Source organism: Acinonyx jubatus, chromosome A2, assembly GCF_027475565.1.
Source record: "Acinonyx jubatus isolate Ajub_Pintada_27869175 chromosome A2, VMU_Ajub_asm_v1.0, whole genome shotgun sequence".
In the NCBI taxonomy this organism is placed as follows: domain Eukaryota; kingdom Metazoa; phylum Chordata; class Mammalia; order Carnivora; family Felidae; genus Acinonyx; species Acinonyx jubatus.
The window spans coordinates 55,522,056-55,541,210 of record NC_069383.1 but is presented as its reverse complement, the minus strand read 5'-3'; the positions used below and the strand labels follow the sequence as shown (position 1 = coordinate 55,541,210).

General features: G+C 34.2%; 2 protein-coding genes across 3 annotated transcripts in view; one reads left to right on the top strand and one right to left on the bottom strand.

Moving 5' to 3' along the window:
• The window catches only part of ITGB8 (integrin subunit beta 8), an 84,042-nt gene extending 65,145 nt beyond the window's left edge, over positions 1–18,897 (top strand). Inside the window, exons 9-14 of the mRNA XM_015080381.3 lie at positions 2,109–2,243; positions 4,793–5,198; positions 7,685–7,910; positions 10,577–10,683; positions 13,613–13,776; positions 13,873–18,897. Coding sequence (XP_014935867.1) covers positions 2,109–2,243; positions 4,793–5,198; positions 7,685–7,910; positions 10,577–10,683; positions 13,613–13,776; positions 13,873–13,995 — 1,161 coding nt within the window. The 3' untranslated portion in view covers positions 13,996–18,897. The remainder of the gene's footprint in view (positions 1–2,108; positions 2,244–4,792; positions 5,199–7,684; positions 7,911–10,576; positions 10,684–13,612; positions 13,777–13,872) is intronic.
• MACC1 (MET transcriptional regulator MACC1) overlaps positions 1–19,155 on the bottom strand; it is a 538,854-nt gene that overhangs the window by 337,221 nt on the left and 182,478 nt on the right. The window lies entirely within an intron of this gene.

Here is a 19,155-nt window from a genome sequence, read left to right as displayed (position 1 = left end):
AGGATTAATAAAAATAGGGAAGGGATTTACAGTGTTAGAAATCACCCCAGTTTTTATAGTATGAACACATTTACTAGTCCAAACAAGAAATATAAATTGACAAACTTGCCTGTGTGTCAGACTATGCCAATAGAAAGGGAAACAGCAGCATTTGGTTTTATATTCTTTATTTACCAAGGTTAGGTATCCAATGCCTTAGCAAACTGCAGTTCTGACTGACCTTAAACAATGGGAAAATACTAGCAAATCCAACGAGACTCACTCTGGCTAACTAATCTCCTTTATGTTAGGATTCTATTATTATTTTATACATTTTTATAATTTTCAAAATTCTTCTGAAGTTTTATTTTGTCTTCACAGTCCAACAGAAATAATTCACAATGCATTGAAGAATAAAGATACTTCACTCTAACTTTTAAGTTTTTGCATTTCCTTTGTAAGAATTTTATAAAATTTACATACAAATTTAGTGTATGGTGAATGTGACCTCATTTTAATTTTATCCTTTACAATAGCACTGCCATTAGAATTAAGATTAAATAAAAATCCTGACGATAATAACTTAAACTGAAATTAAGATATTAAAAATAAGTTATATTTAATACAAACAGAATTAAATATTGAAAAATAAATTCTGCCTCTGTATCTATTAGATATTAAAAAGAATCTTGATATTGTGTTTGGAACCTAATTTCTAAATCTGAAAACTGGGCAAAATTTTAGATATTTGTCTTCACACCTTGCTTAAGTGAAAAACATTAGTGTAACAAGCTTAACTTTTTAACAGAAAGAATTTCAGAAGAGCAAACTGAGAACACTCATTATATTAGGAATGTCCTTCTGATCTGTCAAACCATCACCATATCAACACCATTTGTATACCATTAGAAGTCACAGTTAGTTTGCTAAGAGTGTCCAAGTAAGTGATTACAATGGATGAGCTCTCTGGGAGATTTAAAAATTTGGCTGACACAGTCTTCTCTAATCCAAATAAAATTTACTAATTTGAAAAAGTATCTTGTTCTAGATTTACCACTGTGGCCAATTATTAGTAAGCATACATCTCTTTATTGATTATACAGTTGAAAATTAAAATTTACTCAAGTAAAAAATTAGAAGCCTTTGGAAAAATTGTCTGTCTTCATATCTTGCTATTCATCTTTCCTTAGGTATATATTTCATCTTTTCTCCTTCCTTTTGTTTACAAGTATAAGTTAAGGACTTTTGCATGTGGTAGACTGTTTTATGAGATCAAATACACACAGATCTTCAGTACTTATTTAATGCAGCTAGAAATGTTTGTAACCAAAGATTTGTGACGGAAGAAATTAGTGTGTGCTTGATACATGATAAGCATTACATAAACATTTTTGAATAATTATATAAATGAGTGAATAAATGAGTGAATGGTTTTCCTGTCTAGTAAATGTTCCCACTGTCCCACTTCAGTATCAAGGATTAGAACAAATTTGATTAACACAAGTAAGCCCCAGGGACTTGGCAAAATTCCTAGGGCATGCTTGGAGAATTTACAGGACATATCTGGCAGGTAATTCTTAGGCCTACAGTACAGAAATGCTCTCCCCAAAATTTACCTTTGAATTCTGTATCAGTAAGGTGTTTTAGGTTTCATGATAGCCTAAAGTGTTTGAAACTGAAATATTTATTTATATATAACATCAATGTCAGGAGTGTGTTTCAGATTTTAAGCTGTTAAGATTTACCCTCTGTGATGATATATGTGTTCTCAATGTTTTATTCAAATTTTGTCACAAAATATAAACATTATTGGATTTAAAGTGATTATTTCTGTAACACAGGCTGAAGGAGAAATATCTCCAAAGTGATCGAAATGCATAGTCATGGAAATATGTGAAAAAAATAGAACAATTTAAATGCATATGGTCTAATCCTTCAGTATTTCTTATGTATATCAAATATAATTGGGTCATTATGTGGAAACAGTATATTTATTCATCCTTTCATAGGGACAGACTCTTTGATTTAGTTAAAAATTAAATCTAGAATCATTTAATAAGCTTGACTCTCTTTAGTTGTTTACATTTGAAATTTCTATGATATACAATTAAAAAATGATGTCTCTGCAGAAACTCATTTCAGAAGTGAAAGTTCAGGTGGAAAACCAGGTAAAAGGCGTCTATTTTAATATTACTGCCATCTGTCCAGATGGGACCCGAAAAGCAGGCACAGACGGATGTGGAAATGTGACAAGCAATGACGAAGTATGTGGGTGTGCATTTTTCCCATTTTAAAATAAACTAAGTTGTTTGGCAAGTTTTCTCACAGAAAAATCAAACCATTCTGGAAAACTTTATTTACTACTGACTCCAAGGATCATATTTATATAGTTCAAAGTAATTTTTATTGTCTCTTTATTATAAAGTTCCTACTTGTTTTAACTCCATTTATTTGTCTTAAACTCAAATTAAGTAAATATATATTATATTAAATACTTATTTAATGATAATAACTTTAAACTTCTGTGTCACAGCCAGTATATATCAGTAAAGCACATCTTTTCAAACAAGTAGTGTTTACACTTATGATGATGATGATACCTACCTTTTTGGTTGCAAATCTCAGAATAAATTTGAAATTGAAGGTAATAAGCCACAAAAAGAATGAGAGTGATGGAGCAACTGATAAAGGCTACGAATTCCAAAATCTTTCACTGTGCTATTGTCCCAGTACTCACAATGATCTAGGACGAAGTGGGGACATTTATTAAGAACAATAAAAAAGAAGTGTCATTTAATTAAAAAGGGATAACCTGGAAAACAGAGGGTCCAGATTATTGCAGTGTTAAGAAATAGGACCAGGGGTGATAGGAATTCTCCCAGTATCAGCACAATAGAGGGTAAACACACAGAAATATGCTCTTCAAGGGAATTCTTGTTAGATGAAGTGATTTTCAGTGAGCCACCTTGAGGCATCAGTTGCCTAATTTTTAAATGAACAGATTACAAAATTTAGAATCCCTTTTCCTTTCATCTCTAAAGTTCTATGATGTTGTTATTTTAGTGTCATGCTGTAGTTCAGAAGTATGGTAGTATGGTTGCTCCAACAAGCTGGCTATTTGAAATCAATTATGGCTAGTTTCTAATTCTGTAGGTCCCTGCATAATCACTTTTTGGATTTTGTTAAAAAGACATTATATAAAAATATATATTTGGTTTATAAAATATACAATTATAACATATAATTTTCATATAATATATAAATATATATTTGATTTCCATTAAATATAGAAAAACTTTGTGCTAGCAAAAGTTTCTGAGAAAGGGTTAGCCTTTTAGAAGTAGTTCTTTCTTTCAAAATCAGTTTTGGCAGAAAGGTTTTCCTTCTTACTTTTTTTTCTTTTACTTTGTCTATAATCCCTTTTTCACCCTCACTTTCAACTAAGTAGTATAAACAGTTTGACTCTCAGAAAGAGTCATATGACCTCTTAATTACATAAACCCCAAATTTTGCTTTATTAATATTGGCAATGGCCACATTATCCTACACATCTGTTAATCCTTAACATTCTTTAAGACAAAAAACATTTCAAGTAAAATACCAACTGCATTAATTTTAATATTATGAAACTGATGTTAATTTCTGATGCATATATGTAATATAAAAGCCTAAACTTAGATCTTTCATACCTTGTGTGTGTGTGTGTGTGTGTGTGTGTGTGTGTATTTTTGCTAGGCTTTTTGGTCAGAGTGAATTTATATATATGGATATATCCCCACCCACATATATTCGTCCCAACAAAAAAGGCTACCACAAATTTTTTAAGTTGTAATGGATCTTAATCTAAGATGGAAAAAAAAAAAAACATACAAGCTTATTTGCCAAAGTACCTGAAAATTATAAGGTAGGCTAACAAATCCAAAAAAGGCACATTAAACCAATCATGTTGTGCAAAAAGAAAAAAATAGAGAGAAAGGAAAAACTTGGCAGGATCTGTTGTTTCACAAGGGAAACAAACTCCTGCCAACCCAGATCTTTAGTTGTATGCTCATGTCTCCACTGAGACAAATGTAGGACCCTGTATTGAGATCTTAAGATCTGAGAGAGTCCTAAATCTTATTCCCTTAAGTACCATCAGAGAAAGCCTCATGTTTTCCTTCATTAACACCATGTATAAACTAAAATTTAACCCTGAATCTTTACTTGGGGTTTATATATATTATATATTATTATAAGTAAAAATAATTTATTATAAATAAATTTATTTATACATTATATATTGTTTATATATTAATATTTATATGTTACATATTTATATATTTATATATTATAAATAAAAATTGTTCATCTGAACATCCTATCTCAAGGTTTAAACCAGTAGAGCAGTAGTCCTTTAGTTTATCTGATCTCTCCCTTGTGCCAAATATTCGTTAACCCCACATTTTAAGGACTTAATTCAGAAAATGGTCTATTCTCTCTCAAGTTTGCTAAGAAATCAATTGAGAACATCAGTTAGTCATTGGAAGTGGAGTAGACGTTTCAAATAGACTTAAACCCATGTCCATTTAATGGTACAATAGAGACAAGTAGCAGTCATTGCTTCTTTTGACTCTCTGGTTCATTAATTAGGAAATAAATGAAATGGAAAAGGGATGTTACATCTATATATGAAAGAGTGCCTGTGTAATTTACAAGTGTTATAAATTTCTATAAGATGGTATATTATTGATTCAAAAAATCATTCACACATAAAGAGTGGTGATAAAAATAATCAAGACATATAAATATATTTTCTTTCTCTCCCTCCATTTAGGTTCTTTTCAATGTCACAGTTACAATGAAAAAATGTGATGTCACAGGAGGAAAAAGCTATGCAATCATCAAACCTATTGGTTTCAATGAAACCACTAAAATTCATATACACAGAAACTGCAGCTGTCAGTGTGAGGACAGCAGAGGACCTAAACGAAAGTGTATAGATGAAATTTTTCTAGATGCCAAATGTTTCCAGTGTAATGAGAATAAATGTCATTTTGATGAAGATCAGTTTCCTTCTGAGAGTTGCAAGTCACATAAAGATCAACCTGTTTGCAGTGGCCGAGGAGTTTGTGTTTGTGGGAAATGTTTATGTCACAAAATTAAGCTTGGGAAAGTGTATGGAAAATATTGTGAAAAGGATGACTTTTCTTGTCCATATCACCATGGAAATCTGTGTGCTGGTAAGTATAAGTAAATATATACATGTAGTTTTTACTAGTTACTATTAAACTAGCATATATATCAAAGTCTCTTTAAGTCACATCTTTATAATTACCAACCCTGAATCTGAATTTAATATTCATAATTTCAAAGTCTATGAAATTAGGCCATGGCAATGCATTTATGGCACATGATTCTGCTATTTATATTTTAAATTATTTTTGTACAGAAAATAATTGAAAATAAAAACCAAAAATTAAGTGTTATTCTCAACCATGCCTTGATTTTATAAAGATAAATATCAGAAAAGGAAATTTCTGATGTCTGGCAGGTTGTCTATAATCAGAGCATTCTTCTAGAAAAGACTTGATTCATTCTCATAAGTAGTCACTCCCTCTAGCTTTCTCAAAGGATGGTGAGCTTTAAAAACACAGTTTCCATTCATTGGAAAATTCTTAATGCATTATTATAGATGGTATTATAAATTTGTAATAATTTAAACCTATCCAGTTTATTTTTGGAACAATGCAAGCAACAGAATTATCAGAGAACAGCATTCTTCAAGAGAATACGGGTTTTGTAAGTAATCTAGAAGATTAGTACCAGAGGCCACACACAGACCACGTTTAAAAATGAAATGATTTAAAATAAAAATATCAAAAGTACTTTTTGGCTAATTCCGTTTACTGCCACCTAGAGGTTAGATTCTAGAAAATCTATGCAACATTTGAAATTTAATACAAAATACTGTTTTTAAATGAATTTTTCTATGACAGTGTGCTAAATCCACTTACTATTACAACACCATTTTAAAAATTTTTGCATTTTGGTAAGCAAATATTAATTAAATTATTAATGAACTAAAATATTTCATTATCATAACCATATGGAAAGTAACAAGCCTATACAAAATGAATTTTCTATTCTTGTGTCAGCTATAAATTTGCCATATATCACATAAATATGCAATGAAAAATTGACTTTTTATTCTGTTATATACACAAAATATTTTATATGCCAAACATGTATCCTGCTATATTTTGTATCATTGGTAGAATGGATTATAGATAAGTTAAGAACAAGCCAGCAATTATCTTCTAATATTTAGAACTAATCCTATTTGGAACAGGGAAGAGGAAGAATTCCGATATCCCACAGATATTGGGATAGCTAGCAGCTTGAAATACATTGGGAATCTCAGTCCCTATTTATAGTAAACTATTAAAAATCAATATACTAGCTCTTCTGTATGACTATTTTACCAGCCCACAGGCAGTTGAAAATCTGCTTTGAATTATTTGTGTATAAGTTATAAGTGCAAAATGTAGCTGACAAACATTTTCTTCACTAGTTTCCTTTGAGAATAAAAACATATGTTCACAGGTCAGCTGGCTAGGATTGGGCGTGCAGCCTACATATAAGGAACAGGGTCTGGCAGGCATTTGTTTGGCCTGGACCTCATTAGTTTTACATTTAGCAATTGAGTTGATCCAACAATACACTCTATGGAGCAGTTACCCTGTGAGGTGCTTGCAATAAGGGGAGAGTGGGAAGGAGGGAGGAAGGAAGCCAGGAAGCAAAGGAAGGAAGGAAAGAAGACTCTGTAGCCAAATAAGCTTGAGAAACACTACGTAACCCTGTAATATATACTCCTTCTTGAGGATTTCTAATCCACATGGGCATATTAAATTTTGGATGCTTCCTGAAGTCTAAAACCCATTTAACTACATATAACCAATGGTTCTCCTCAACTTACTTGTCTACATGCATGCCCCCAACCCCAACACACAGGTGTGCATGTGCATACACGCACATGCGCGCGCACACACACACACATGCACACACACACATACATACATACATACACCCACACTCCACCTTGCTTTCTCTCATTTACCACCTAATAATAACTCACAGCATACTTTAGGACATGCCTCTCTAACCTGCTAAATAATGTCTTCAAGATGTGAAGAGATCAGTTCAACTCCGCCAGAGATCTTATCTTTAAACATGGCACTAACAGAACTGAAGCACTAGAAGGGTTTGCCTTAACAGACCTTCAAAAGTATCCCAGGCCCTTAGCAATAATGAGAAACTAAGAGAATGATTATGGAGGCTATTAATCAAATACCCCTGGTTTTTGGATTTCAAGACTGACAATTAACATTACTTCAGCCTTTGTAGCTTTTTTATATTTGCGTGTTTTTAATTTAAAACTGAATGCACAGTGACCTTCAGGTAGTCAGGCAGCCACTGCAGTGGAGCATATGTCACAACTGTCAGCACAAGAGATTAGCATCATAGGGTTTATCTACAACAGAACAGCTTCAAAAATAGACGCTCCTAAAACCTCTCGTTGTTTATGTCAGACGAATAGAAAACGATGCTGTTTCCATTCAGTTGACTGTCAGTGTGTTTCCATGGATACGGGAGGGGAATTTATGTTTGGAAACACTGCACAAAGTCAGTGGCTCCAATAACTTAGGTCCTGGAGTGTCTGTTGCAGGGCATGGAGAGTGTGAAGCGGGCAGATGCCAGTGCTTCAGTGGCTGGGAAGGAGATCGGTGCCAGTGCCCATCAGCATCAGCCCAGCACTGTGTCAATCCAAAGGGCCAAGTGTGTAGTGGAAGAGGCACATGTGTATGTGGCAAGTGTCAGTGCACTGATCCCAGGAGCATCGGCCGCTTCTGTGAACACTGCCCCACGTGTCACACAGCCTGCAGTGAAAACTGGTATGTGTTCTCCAACTCCAAACATACATGAAGCACTTCTTCACCATAGCTATGTTCATCCTTTTATTTTGCCTTCCTTAATCTTGGAAGTTGCTGGATCTTCTCTACCAGATAAATTTGTTATCATCATGCTAAAAAGGAACTGAATAGGGACTTTAGGAACAAGAAAACTTAGATCCTAACTTTTGGCCACTAGATAGCTGTGAAAGCATTGGAATTGATCTAGGCATTCACTGCTTTACTCTTTTTTTTTTTTAACGTTTATTTATTTATTTTAGCAGAGAGAGAGAGAGAGAGAGAGCACATAAGCAGGGGGAGGGGCAGAGAATCCCATGCAGGCTCCACGCTATCCCCAACATGGGGATATCCCCAAGGGGATATCCCCAACATGGGGCTCCACATCCCAACATGGGGCTTGATCTCATGAAATGTGAGATCATGACCTGAGCCAAAACCAAGAGTCTGAGGCTTAACCGACTGAGCCACGTAGGTGCCCCTGCTTTAGCTTTGTTGAAACAGGTTTGTTGTTTTGAAGAATAAGGTTTGGTGTTCATAAGGGCTCACTGTTTTTTACCCAGCTTTCATGAGATATAACTGACATATAGCCTTGCTTACACAAGGCTTAAGGTATACAACATGATGATAATTGATGGCAGTTTACCATCAATTAGCTGTTTGAGCTAGAGTATGTTGTCGAAATTCTCTGTGCCTCAGTTTCTTGATATTGAAAGTGATGATTATAATAATACTTTGCTATATAGTTCTGTGACAGAATTAAGTTAGATGATTCATGTGAAAAAAAACCCATTTTTACTTGGTGCATAATAATCCTAGAATAAATATTAGCTATTATTATTGGGTTTTTTAATTTTTTATTTTTGAGATTTTTAAATTATTTTAAAAATAAAGAAAGATACTGGCTATGAAGCACCCCTGGAAAAAAGTGATGTATAAGTAATAGGTGATATGTTAAGTGAAGATGGCATTATTGTTTGGTGACAGTAACTAATTTTCCAGTAACAATTTGAGCCTGTTCAAAGACCACTACTCTAAACATCACTGTGCCTTCTAATTTGTTTTATTCAAAAATTTTAAGACATTCACTTTCTCAGATTGGTAGCTCAAGTAAAATTTTTAAAATTATACATGGGAATTTATGTAACTCTCTTGGAAATGCAGTACTTAAACATAATGATGGAGTTATTTCTAATGAACCCAAGTGAAACTTGAATTGTGTATTCACTGATAAATTTTTCTAGTAGTATAACATTTATCTTCTAAAATATTTTTGCTAATTTTATTTGTAATAAAAGTTTCTTATGTATTTCTTGGGTATTTTCTTCTCAATACAAAAAAATCATTATTTTGACTGTACACATTATTAAAATAGTTTTAGTGATTAGAATATAATTTTGCATGGTATTAAATTCAGCCAGTATTACAAATAAATATTTTGGCTTTCTTTCCCAGTTTTACAAGACTACTATCCTAAAACAGTACTCTATTTTGACATCTTATGTCTTGCAAAAATACTATGGGCTTACAACTGCCGGAGTCCAGCTCCAGCAGGTCCAGGGGTTCCAGAAGGATGAACAGCATCGGAGAAAAAGTGAAAATAAAACAAAACTAAAACAAAAATAAAAATAAAAAACTGAAATAAAAAGCTAAAATAAAAAACTAAAATAAAAATGGACACAGACAACAGCAGTGTGTTGAACTGGCCGATTTATTGCAGTAAACGTGGCATTATATATACTAGTGATTTCCTTGTAGCATACGTCAACTATGTTTTTTCTAACATTACCTAATTTTGAAAATGTTCCTATGTATAAACGACCTTTAAGAAATAACATGGTGATTTTACCCTAACTTTCCCGCATACACTTTGATTATAGATTAATTTCTTACATTATTCCATTATGCACCTGTGTTTATCTATAATCTACAAAGCATTTGCTTTGCTGTTCTCGTGAAAGGCCCTCCATTTCTCAACACCTCAAGTGGAACAGTTACAGGGACATGACCTCCTAACCACATGAGGCCAGAATAATGTGTTTGCCTCGGTCCGAGGTGCCAGAAAGGGGCTGAAAAAGCCTTAGAAACCCATGCCTCATATATTCTCAGAGAGACAATGCACCTAGGAACCAATGAACCATTCTGTAGTTTAACAGACTAGGTTCAGTCATCATCTGGAATGCCTCCGGGGGGCCAGATGGGCCTAGGGGTTGAAGTCACCTGTGCCCAGAGATACACTCGTTAGTTGCCGGAGTGAGGCTTTCAAATCAGTATGTCTCTCCTTTACAGGCCCTCTTTGCTGGCAAAGGTATGAGGCTATCTATCCTTCCTGTAAGTAGAGGAGTCTCCATAGGTGGTGGCAAGAGCTAAACCTAAGGCTGCACAATTTCTTGGGGAGCCTTATTTTCTTCCCTAATGGTTCTTTTCCCAGGGGGCCTGCCGAGGGCAATTCCCCAACAGACAATACCCCAGGTAGTTTTAAGGCCTGATTACCTAAAAACGGGAGTCCAAGAAGCTTCACTGTCGGTGGGCCGCCCTGCAGTCACCAATCCGTCCACAGCCCGGGACCTGCCCCTCAGGCTGGGATAGCTCGGCTTCCAGCATACAACCTATTCAAAGATTAAATGTTTTGTTTCTGTTTGTCTTTATAGGAATTGTGTGCAATGTCTTCACCCTCATAATCTATCTCAAGCTATACTTGATCATTGTAAAACTTCATGTGCTCTCACAGAACAGCATTATATGGACCAAACATCAGGTAAACCAAAGCTTACTAATGAAAGCACTGGAGAGTATCTGTAGAGAATCATATTCCCCCAAAGAGCCCATAATCAATCATCCTAAAGAAAGGAAAAACTGCTTCAGTGTTTTCAGTCTTCCAGAGATGGTACTATATAAAAAGCAGCTGAGTATATTTGCCATAGTTCAGCTGAATGAGTAGATCTCCTGTCTCAATTATCCAGCTAAATGCCCATGCTGGGCCCCGCTATGGAAGCACACCAAGCAGAGTGTCTACAGAGGCCTCAGTGAGCCAAGAATGGAAATTTCCTATGTACAGTCCATTTCACCCTTAGACATAAACTCTATGGAGACATTCTTCTCTTTCATAACCCAGCTTACTTCCAGTTACAACCTTCCTCATGTAAAACCAAAACTCTCCTTTATGTTTCAGGTGAACCAAAAATTCTAAGTAGCAATTACATGCTTTTGCAAAATATATGTCCTAAAAAGGGCCATCCCTTTCTGGTGTTTTTCATTCTGATATAAATATAATTTATGGGTGAGTGATTATAAAGGCAGCCTAATGGAAAGTGCATGAAAACTTTTAAGCTTAAAGCATGTTCCTTGACACCAATAAGAAATACCAGCCCTCTTACAAAATTTCCGAGCCTCAATTTCCTCATCTGTAATGGAGATGATAATACCAACCTCAAAGATTGTATGACAGCAAATGAGCCAGTGAACATGACAGATATATTTAAATTAAAAGATGACACACAAATGGGAGAAACATGTGAAAGCTGTGTTCAAAGACCACTTTAAGACAAAACTTCATTAGAACTCAAAAGCCAGTATCCGACTTTGCTCAGGTGTTAAGGTGTTGAAGTACACATGAATTAGAACTTGAGCTTTAAATTATGTCTTCTTTGAAAGAATTTCTACTGCTACTATTATTTCTAGTCTCTCCTCCAACTTATGAAAATAATTCCAGCTCTTACAGAGCCTGCACAGAAGAATAAAGTTTCTCCAGTTTTGTTTCCTTCTTCTCTTGCATCCACACTGATCTTAGTCCATAATAAATTTGGCTTTGAAAACAGCCCATGTGCTGCCAGCTGGGGCTGCAGCAATCACTCCAGAAAGCCAAGTGCCTTTTCTAATAAATAGAGCCCTTCCTGTCAACATGTCATTTATTATGTTAAGTAAACAAACCTACTCTGACCTAAGTGTGGTTACAAAAAGTATTCCCTTAAAGGTCCTTAGGAAAAGCCCTTGCTTGACCTAAACCAAGATGAGAGTCATGGCCAAGGCTAAATGTTTGGCTATCCAAAATGATATTCTAACATTTTAAAATGCATGCAGACTTGAGCCTTGAAAATGTCCTCTATCCTAACCCATTAGAAATATTTGTAAAATGTAACAGTAGCTAGGGGGCTCCCCTCCCTTTCACAACTATGGTGGAAGGAGAGGAAAAGGACATTTGTTAGCCACCCCTATTATCTATCCACTCAATCACACTTAAAGGGTGTTTTGGTCTTCTGGCTAAGCTCCTCCTAGGCAAGAAGCCAAAAAGTGGGATCAAGCCACGTGTCCCCTTTAAGGATCTGCTTTAGCCTGATGGACTAGTTCTAAGACAGCCAGAGGAAATGACAGTCTGTCAGGATGAAAGGCATGCATGTCATAGACCTGAAGGTCACTCTGGAAGACTCCAAGGGCACCACTTTTGAATAGAGCATCTTGGATTGTCTCTGTGTGTGAGAACAGTAACAAAGGGAGACTTGTACTCTCATTTGGTGTTTCTATTCCAACTTGTAGCCCTCTGGACTCCCTTTACCCTTTCTTTCAAGGACCCTTGTCATTGACCAAAAGAAAACTGGGTTCGAAGTGTTCTCACTTGGTGAGGAGCCCTTACATTGTTCCTGAGCTCTTGGTTTATTCAAAAGCATGCTTGGTCATCCCTTGGGAATTCAGACAGAAATTACCCATGTTTGGGTAAGGTCCCCTCTCAAAAGGCCCTCTCAGGGAGGCCTTCATACATTTAGGTGAAGTCCCCAAAGTCTGGAGAATGGGTAGAAAATACTTGCCTCTTTAAGCCAGGAGGTAATTTTGTGAATCTGGGGCAGCTGGTGAGTTCTGTGGAATACTGACATATTGTGCAATGTTCCCCTTAAAATAGGGTAATACTTCTGGCATCCACAGAGCCTGCAGACTTTCCAACTAGAGTTTGCCAAAGGTCTGGTACTAAAACAGAGACCTAGTATGTTCCTCCTCTTAATGCAGCATTTCCTTCGCCAGCTAGTAATTACTTGTTCTTGAAAAAAATACAGTGAATTTTTAGAAGCAAAATATGACAGATTTGGTTAATGGACAAGTAAAAACCAAATTAATAAAAATTGAGGCAAGAGATTTGCATATTGTCCCGAGTTGGACACTCCTACTCCCTGGAGAAGCTACTTGTAATAATGGAAATTTACACTACAGTTTCAAAGGAAATAGCTATTCATCTATTAGAGTAGTACTGCTTTTAGCTTCTGCATTGTTTACTTTACTTTCCATTACTGATGTGCAACAAATGAAGAGCAAGCATAACCACAGAAACATATGCTAATGTACAGAGCTGTTAAATAATTTTTAAATCCTGTTTCCCACTTAGTGACCAACAGTACACACCACAAAAACTGTCTCTTCTCTGCCACAGGTAAAATTTTATTTGTTTAAGGGATTTGGACACATTCCAGTTAATACAATTAAAGAATGTCTCCTGGAAACATTTTAATAATAAATGTGTAATAAAAAAATTATGGAGTTTATTTTTGAATCAATAGTAATGGCATTCTCCTGTTTTAAAAATGCAGGTTTGAAAATATCTCTGGTCCTATTAATTGAGACGGAGAACATTGTTTGCTTGTTAGAATCCTTTGATTTACTCATTCTAGTTTTAATCCATTTATTTGTTTGCTTCATTACAGAATGTTTCTCTAGCCCAAGCTATTTAAGAATATTTTTCATCATCTTCATAGTTACATTCTTGATTGGGTTGCTTAAAGTCCTTATCATTAGACAGGTGATACTACAATGGAACAGTAATAAAATTAAGTCCTCGGCAGATTACAGGGTGTCAGCCTCAAAAAAGGTCAGTGGATTCTAAAAAAGAATTACTATCAGTATGTCATTGTCCACTTCCAATATTTAGGCTGTTAATTAACGATAGTATTTTTTCTCCATCAAGGACAAGTTGATTCTGCAAAGCGTTTGCACAAGAACAGTAACCTACCGACGTGAGAAACCTGAAGAAATAAAAATGGATATCAGCAAATTAAATGCTCATGAAACTTTCAGGTGCAACTTCTAAAGAGATAAAAAGTACTTTATGGGAAACTGGATTTTTAATAATTGCTCCTAGAAAATATACTGTTAGAAGTCACAGGAGGAGACAAACTGTTCTAGATCATGCTGGTTGCTGGTTGTCCACTTGAATGAAGACTGACAAGCATCCTCATCATCATGTGACTCACATCGCTGCTGAATTTTTCAGAGAAAAATGTGTCTTACTACTGTTTGAGACTAGTGTCATTGTAGCACTTTACTGTAATATATAACTTATTTAGATCAGCATAGAATGTAGATCATCTGAAGAGCACTGATTACACTTTACAGGTACCTGCCATTCCTGTGCTTCCCAGAGAGAGACAATGCTGTGAGATAGTTTGGGCACTGTGTCACTACAAGGGTACAGTAATCCCTCCACCGAACATGTGGATGAAAAAAATAACAGGCAGTTATAGTACTGTTGCCAAACACTTCTACAACTGGCAGTGACTAGACAAGAACATCTAGATGAATAAATGGTTAGTGTTTCACTCATTCAAGAGGTTAATAGATAAAACCTTAATCTTGAGGGAAACTTCTTTCGAAACTGTGTAGTGTTATGCATCTGTTTATGCTTTCTGCTTTTTACAAGATACTAATCCCAACATTCTCTCCTCTTTGCCTTCATGTTTTTTCTTTCTTACAGGATAAGTTTATATTATGTCACAGATGACTGGATTAAATAAGTGCTAAGTTACTACTGCCATAAAAACCTAATAATACAATGTCACTTTATTAGAATACTGATGTTTTAAAAGCTGAATGTTTAATAAGGGACACTGTAAAGTCACATCAAAATCAGAACAGCTTCATTGTGTGCAGACGTGGAGTCTTATATCTTCTTACCTGATAAACTGGATGTTCCACCATTTCATTTGTCGAATCATCAGGTTGAAGTTCACAAGGTATTTAGAAACTCTGCCTCAAGCAAAGTACCACATTTTTTAGTGCGCTCTCTCAGATATTAAATCCAAGTAGATATGAGCATTTTTCAAATTAAAAGCTATAGTAAGCTCTATTCTTTTTTGCATTTCAGTACAGCCTAAGAGATTCTGTCCCTGAATCACCTCAACCCTACTCACCAGAATTTTAAAGGTATACAGTGGGAGGAGGATAGACAATAGCTTAGAAGTAAGCTAATTCATCCTCTTAGTTAGTCAGGGAACTGAGGCTCACAAAGTTTAAATGATTTCTTAAAAAACACCCAAGTGATTAAGTGGCAGCATTTGAAGAGAAATTCTATCTTCAGATTGCCAGGCTAGTGTTCGTTGCACAATATCATGCTACCTCTTGAATCTTTAAAATATTTGATTGGCAAGTATTTTTAAATGTGATTTACTGAAGTCTTAAGTATATGAGCATGAGAAAATTTCAAAGGAAAGCAGAAAAGAGTAATTCAAACTGAATTCCACGACTGGCTTGTAATCTTTCTTGCTAATCAGCTTCTAAGAGAATTCAGCATGGCCTAAGTACAGGGAAGTCCATTCAAACGACAGCCTGTGAGTTGTGTAGTGCTCAGCCTGAGAGCTTGATATAGAGGCCATCAGCTTTTGTCTTCCCCAGTGGAAACTTCTTCACAATTACCATATCCCTACAGACTTATTTGGTCTGATTTTATTGGCTAGAAGCCCAATAGTCCTGTGTGTAGTACAGAGCTTTGCCTATGAGAACAAAGGAATGTATTTAAAATGCTTTCTTATAATTAACTTCCCAAATTTGCTGTCTTCAAGCACTGGAAGAAATGCCAGGATATTTGCATTTTAATGAGACTAACTCCCACCCCTTATTTTACCACAAAGAGGATTTAAAAACATGTAAGTGTTCTGGAGCAAACACAGCAGTCCCATTAAATGTCCCCTCCAGCCACGCAATTATGATGCTAAATTGAACTGTATTTTCTTCCCCAAATGAAATTGGGGACATTGACATAATTCAGTACTGTGACTCACTTGTGTAAGATACCTTTGATCACCAAGGATAACATAAAAATCGTATTTTGCAGCCTGCCCGTCACACATAGCATCCATTTTAAAAAGAAAAAATATGGATACACTATAGCTCCCCAAAAGGAAAAAGTGGAAATTATCCATTTATTAAAATGCCAACAATTTTAAAAATTAACATTATATCATAAACTAATCTCCATGTAGAATGAGTTATCCAAAGGAGCATAATAAAATGAAACCCTTAAAAACCGAGGGCTTCTGTTTTTATGCTGTCACTAGTTTGCACTAATATAATGGACCAACGCTGTTATAGGAAAAGACAGACTTTCTCATAGGCAGTTCAAGGCTTGATGCTGATTGTAGTTATGCTTGTGATGTCTTGTGCTTTCTTTTTTTACTTAAAGACCTAATTCTTAAAGATTTTAGAGCTTATATTTTACTTGAATAATGGATATTTTCCTATAAAATGGCTTTGAGAAGAGAATTAATATTTGACTAGTTAGAATTAATTAAAAGGTAAGGGAAAACAGGGTATGCTTAGATTAAATAATTTATGTAAATAGAGCCTATTTTCAACTAATATGACCATAGGAGCCTTTTGAGATTCAATATATTAAACAAGTAATGAAATTTTAAATAATTAACAAAGAACTTGAACACTTTTGGTACGACAGCATTTTTGTGCCCTAAAGTATGTAATGATTTAGACATGTGCCATATATACACTACAATATAACTGTATGCATTTTGTTTCTCTGGGGACATCTTTACACCACAGTGTACATGGATTTCTAAACATTTGAAACCTTTTTTTGAAACTTGTTAATATGTATGAAGTCATAGACATTCTCTGAAAGACTCAAAAATTCACCAAAAATCTGATTATGTACTGAATGTTCAATACAGCTTTGATTTATACGGATAAAAAGGAAACCTAAGGTTATCAGAATAGATTTATTTGGAGGCAAATTTTTCAAAACCCAAAATTAGTGGGTGAAAAAGATGCAAAACTTCACAAAAGAATAAATTCCAAATTAAAAAAAAACATATACTTAATTCCACTAACGATATTCTTGTGTATGACAATAGGTATCCATGAGACACTGAAATATGATCATGATGAACTATGAAAATTTTTCTCCATAGAATTATATTCCTTCTGGTACCTGGTATAGTTAAGTTATACTCAATGACTTTTCCTTCCTTTCCTTACTCCTAGTTTTCCTACTCACTTTTCCTAAGAGCTTGCCTAAAACTCCAGGCTCAATAAGGCTAATCATTAAAAATAACTGAATGTAATGATATAATGAAGTTCTTCATTTCCAAAAATCTCTTAATGATTTCAAAATTCATTATGCACCTGAGCCAACACACACCCATTAAAATTAAGAATTTAAAATTTTCACACCCATTTGAGCTTCTTTTAGGTCTAAAGGATTTGAGATCTAGATCTTTTAATGTAAGTATCAAGTGAAATATAGCTAGTTGGGAGTTCAATCATGTGCACATTGTATTCTGTTTTATATACTCTTAACATTTAACTTATGATGATCCTTATTTATATTGACCTTATGAACTCCAATTCATGCAATGTAAACTGAGATATATTTTCAGAGAAATATAGAACTAGCATTCTTTCAGATAATTTCCTTTTTCTTTTATAATTACTCGATGGCGATTTTTTTATGGGTAACTGATTAAACATATTCGTATTTCATTGATTCTAAGATTTCTACTTTTTCAATTCGCATCTCTAAAATTGTGATTATATCTTACAATCATTGGCATCTTAGATGCAGTGTTTAAAGTTGTTCTTATATAACATTACACTAATTCATCTTTAAATGTTCATGGGGATAGGGACATTCCTTTTCTTATAAATATTTCAGAACCAATTTATGGTAACATGTGAAGCCAATTTTCAGTACAACTGAATCACATACAACTCATCATGGAGCCTATCTGATTATGAGCTCAGATCCTGCAAACCTTTAGGTTGCAAAAGCTCTTTCATCTTCCTATTTATACTTTATGCTACTGGCTACGATTTCAGCATACCTACCTTAACTAATAAGAATGGGTGGGTTTCTCCCAATTTTGCTAACAAATTTTTAATCTCTCTATGCCTTTCTAAAGAATACTTTCATATGATCATCTCAGTTTTAAACAGAATTAACTGGAAAATATATGAAACCATTGTAATTAGATTTTGTAGTATCTTGTATGTCTGATGTCAATAACAAAAGAAAAATATGATACAACCAATCAGTACTGTAGGAAAAAAACAAACAATTGTCCCCTCAAGTCCTCCTACAATTTCATTCTTTCTCCTTTCTGCTCTTTGGTTTGATTTTTTCTTTGGCTCTGATAAATTTACCTTCAAGCCCATGTAATGACTGTCATTAAACTGCATATTTAAGTTATTTGAATTATGTAAAACAATTGTTCAGCTATCTGGGCAGCTGTTAATGAAACACCTGAGAGTAATAACACTACTCTTTTATCTACCTGCATACTTTTCTGCATAAAATCTATCTTCATAAGCTAACTCTATTATTCAGATTTCCAACCTCTATGGCCTACTTCAGTTAAAATTATTTAACCCAACAATAAAAAAAAAAAAACCCTGCAGTTATCAAGGATGGAAAATGTGTGATTTGTGTAAAGAACATTTACTAACTTTACACTATACCACAGATAAATGTGATTTTGATAAGAATTCTCCACAATAACAAAATTTATGGTACATAAATTTTATTAAGAATATTGAATATGAAATATTTTAATTCTAAATTGTAAGAAAATATAAATTTGCACATAATATAGAAATTCATTTTATGTATATTTAATACAACTTTAAAAACTATTTTACATTTACCAGCTACTTCATTAAAGTTTTTTAAAACCTCTGCAAAAATAAAATTTAGAAATGTTTTTAAGTTATCAGTAATAAAACCTTATTGGTCTCATTTAACAAATCCCACCTCTGTAAAAAAAATAATATAGAGTGTATTTTTAAATTAAAGTATTTGAATATAAAATAGCTCTTAAGAAAAACAAATTCTCATTAAACAAATTTCTTATTATTTCTGGCTTTAAATTATACATGAAGTTAAATTGCCTTAAATGACACAGAAAATTGGGAAATATGATAATTTCACAAAATATACTATGAAACTGTTCATGTAATTCTAATT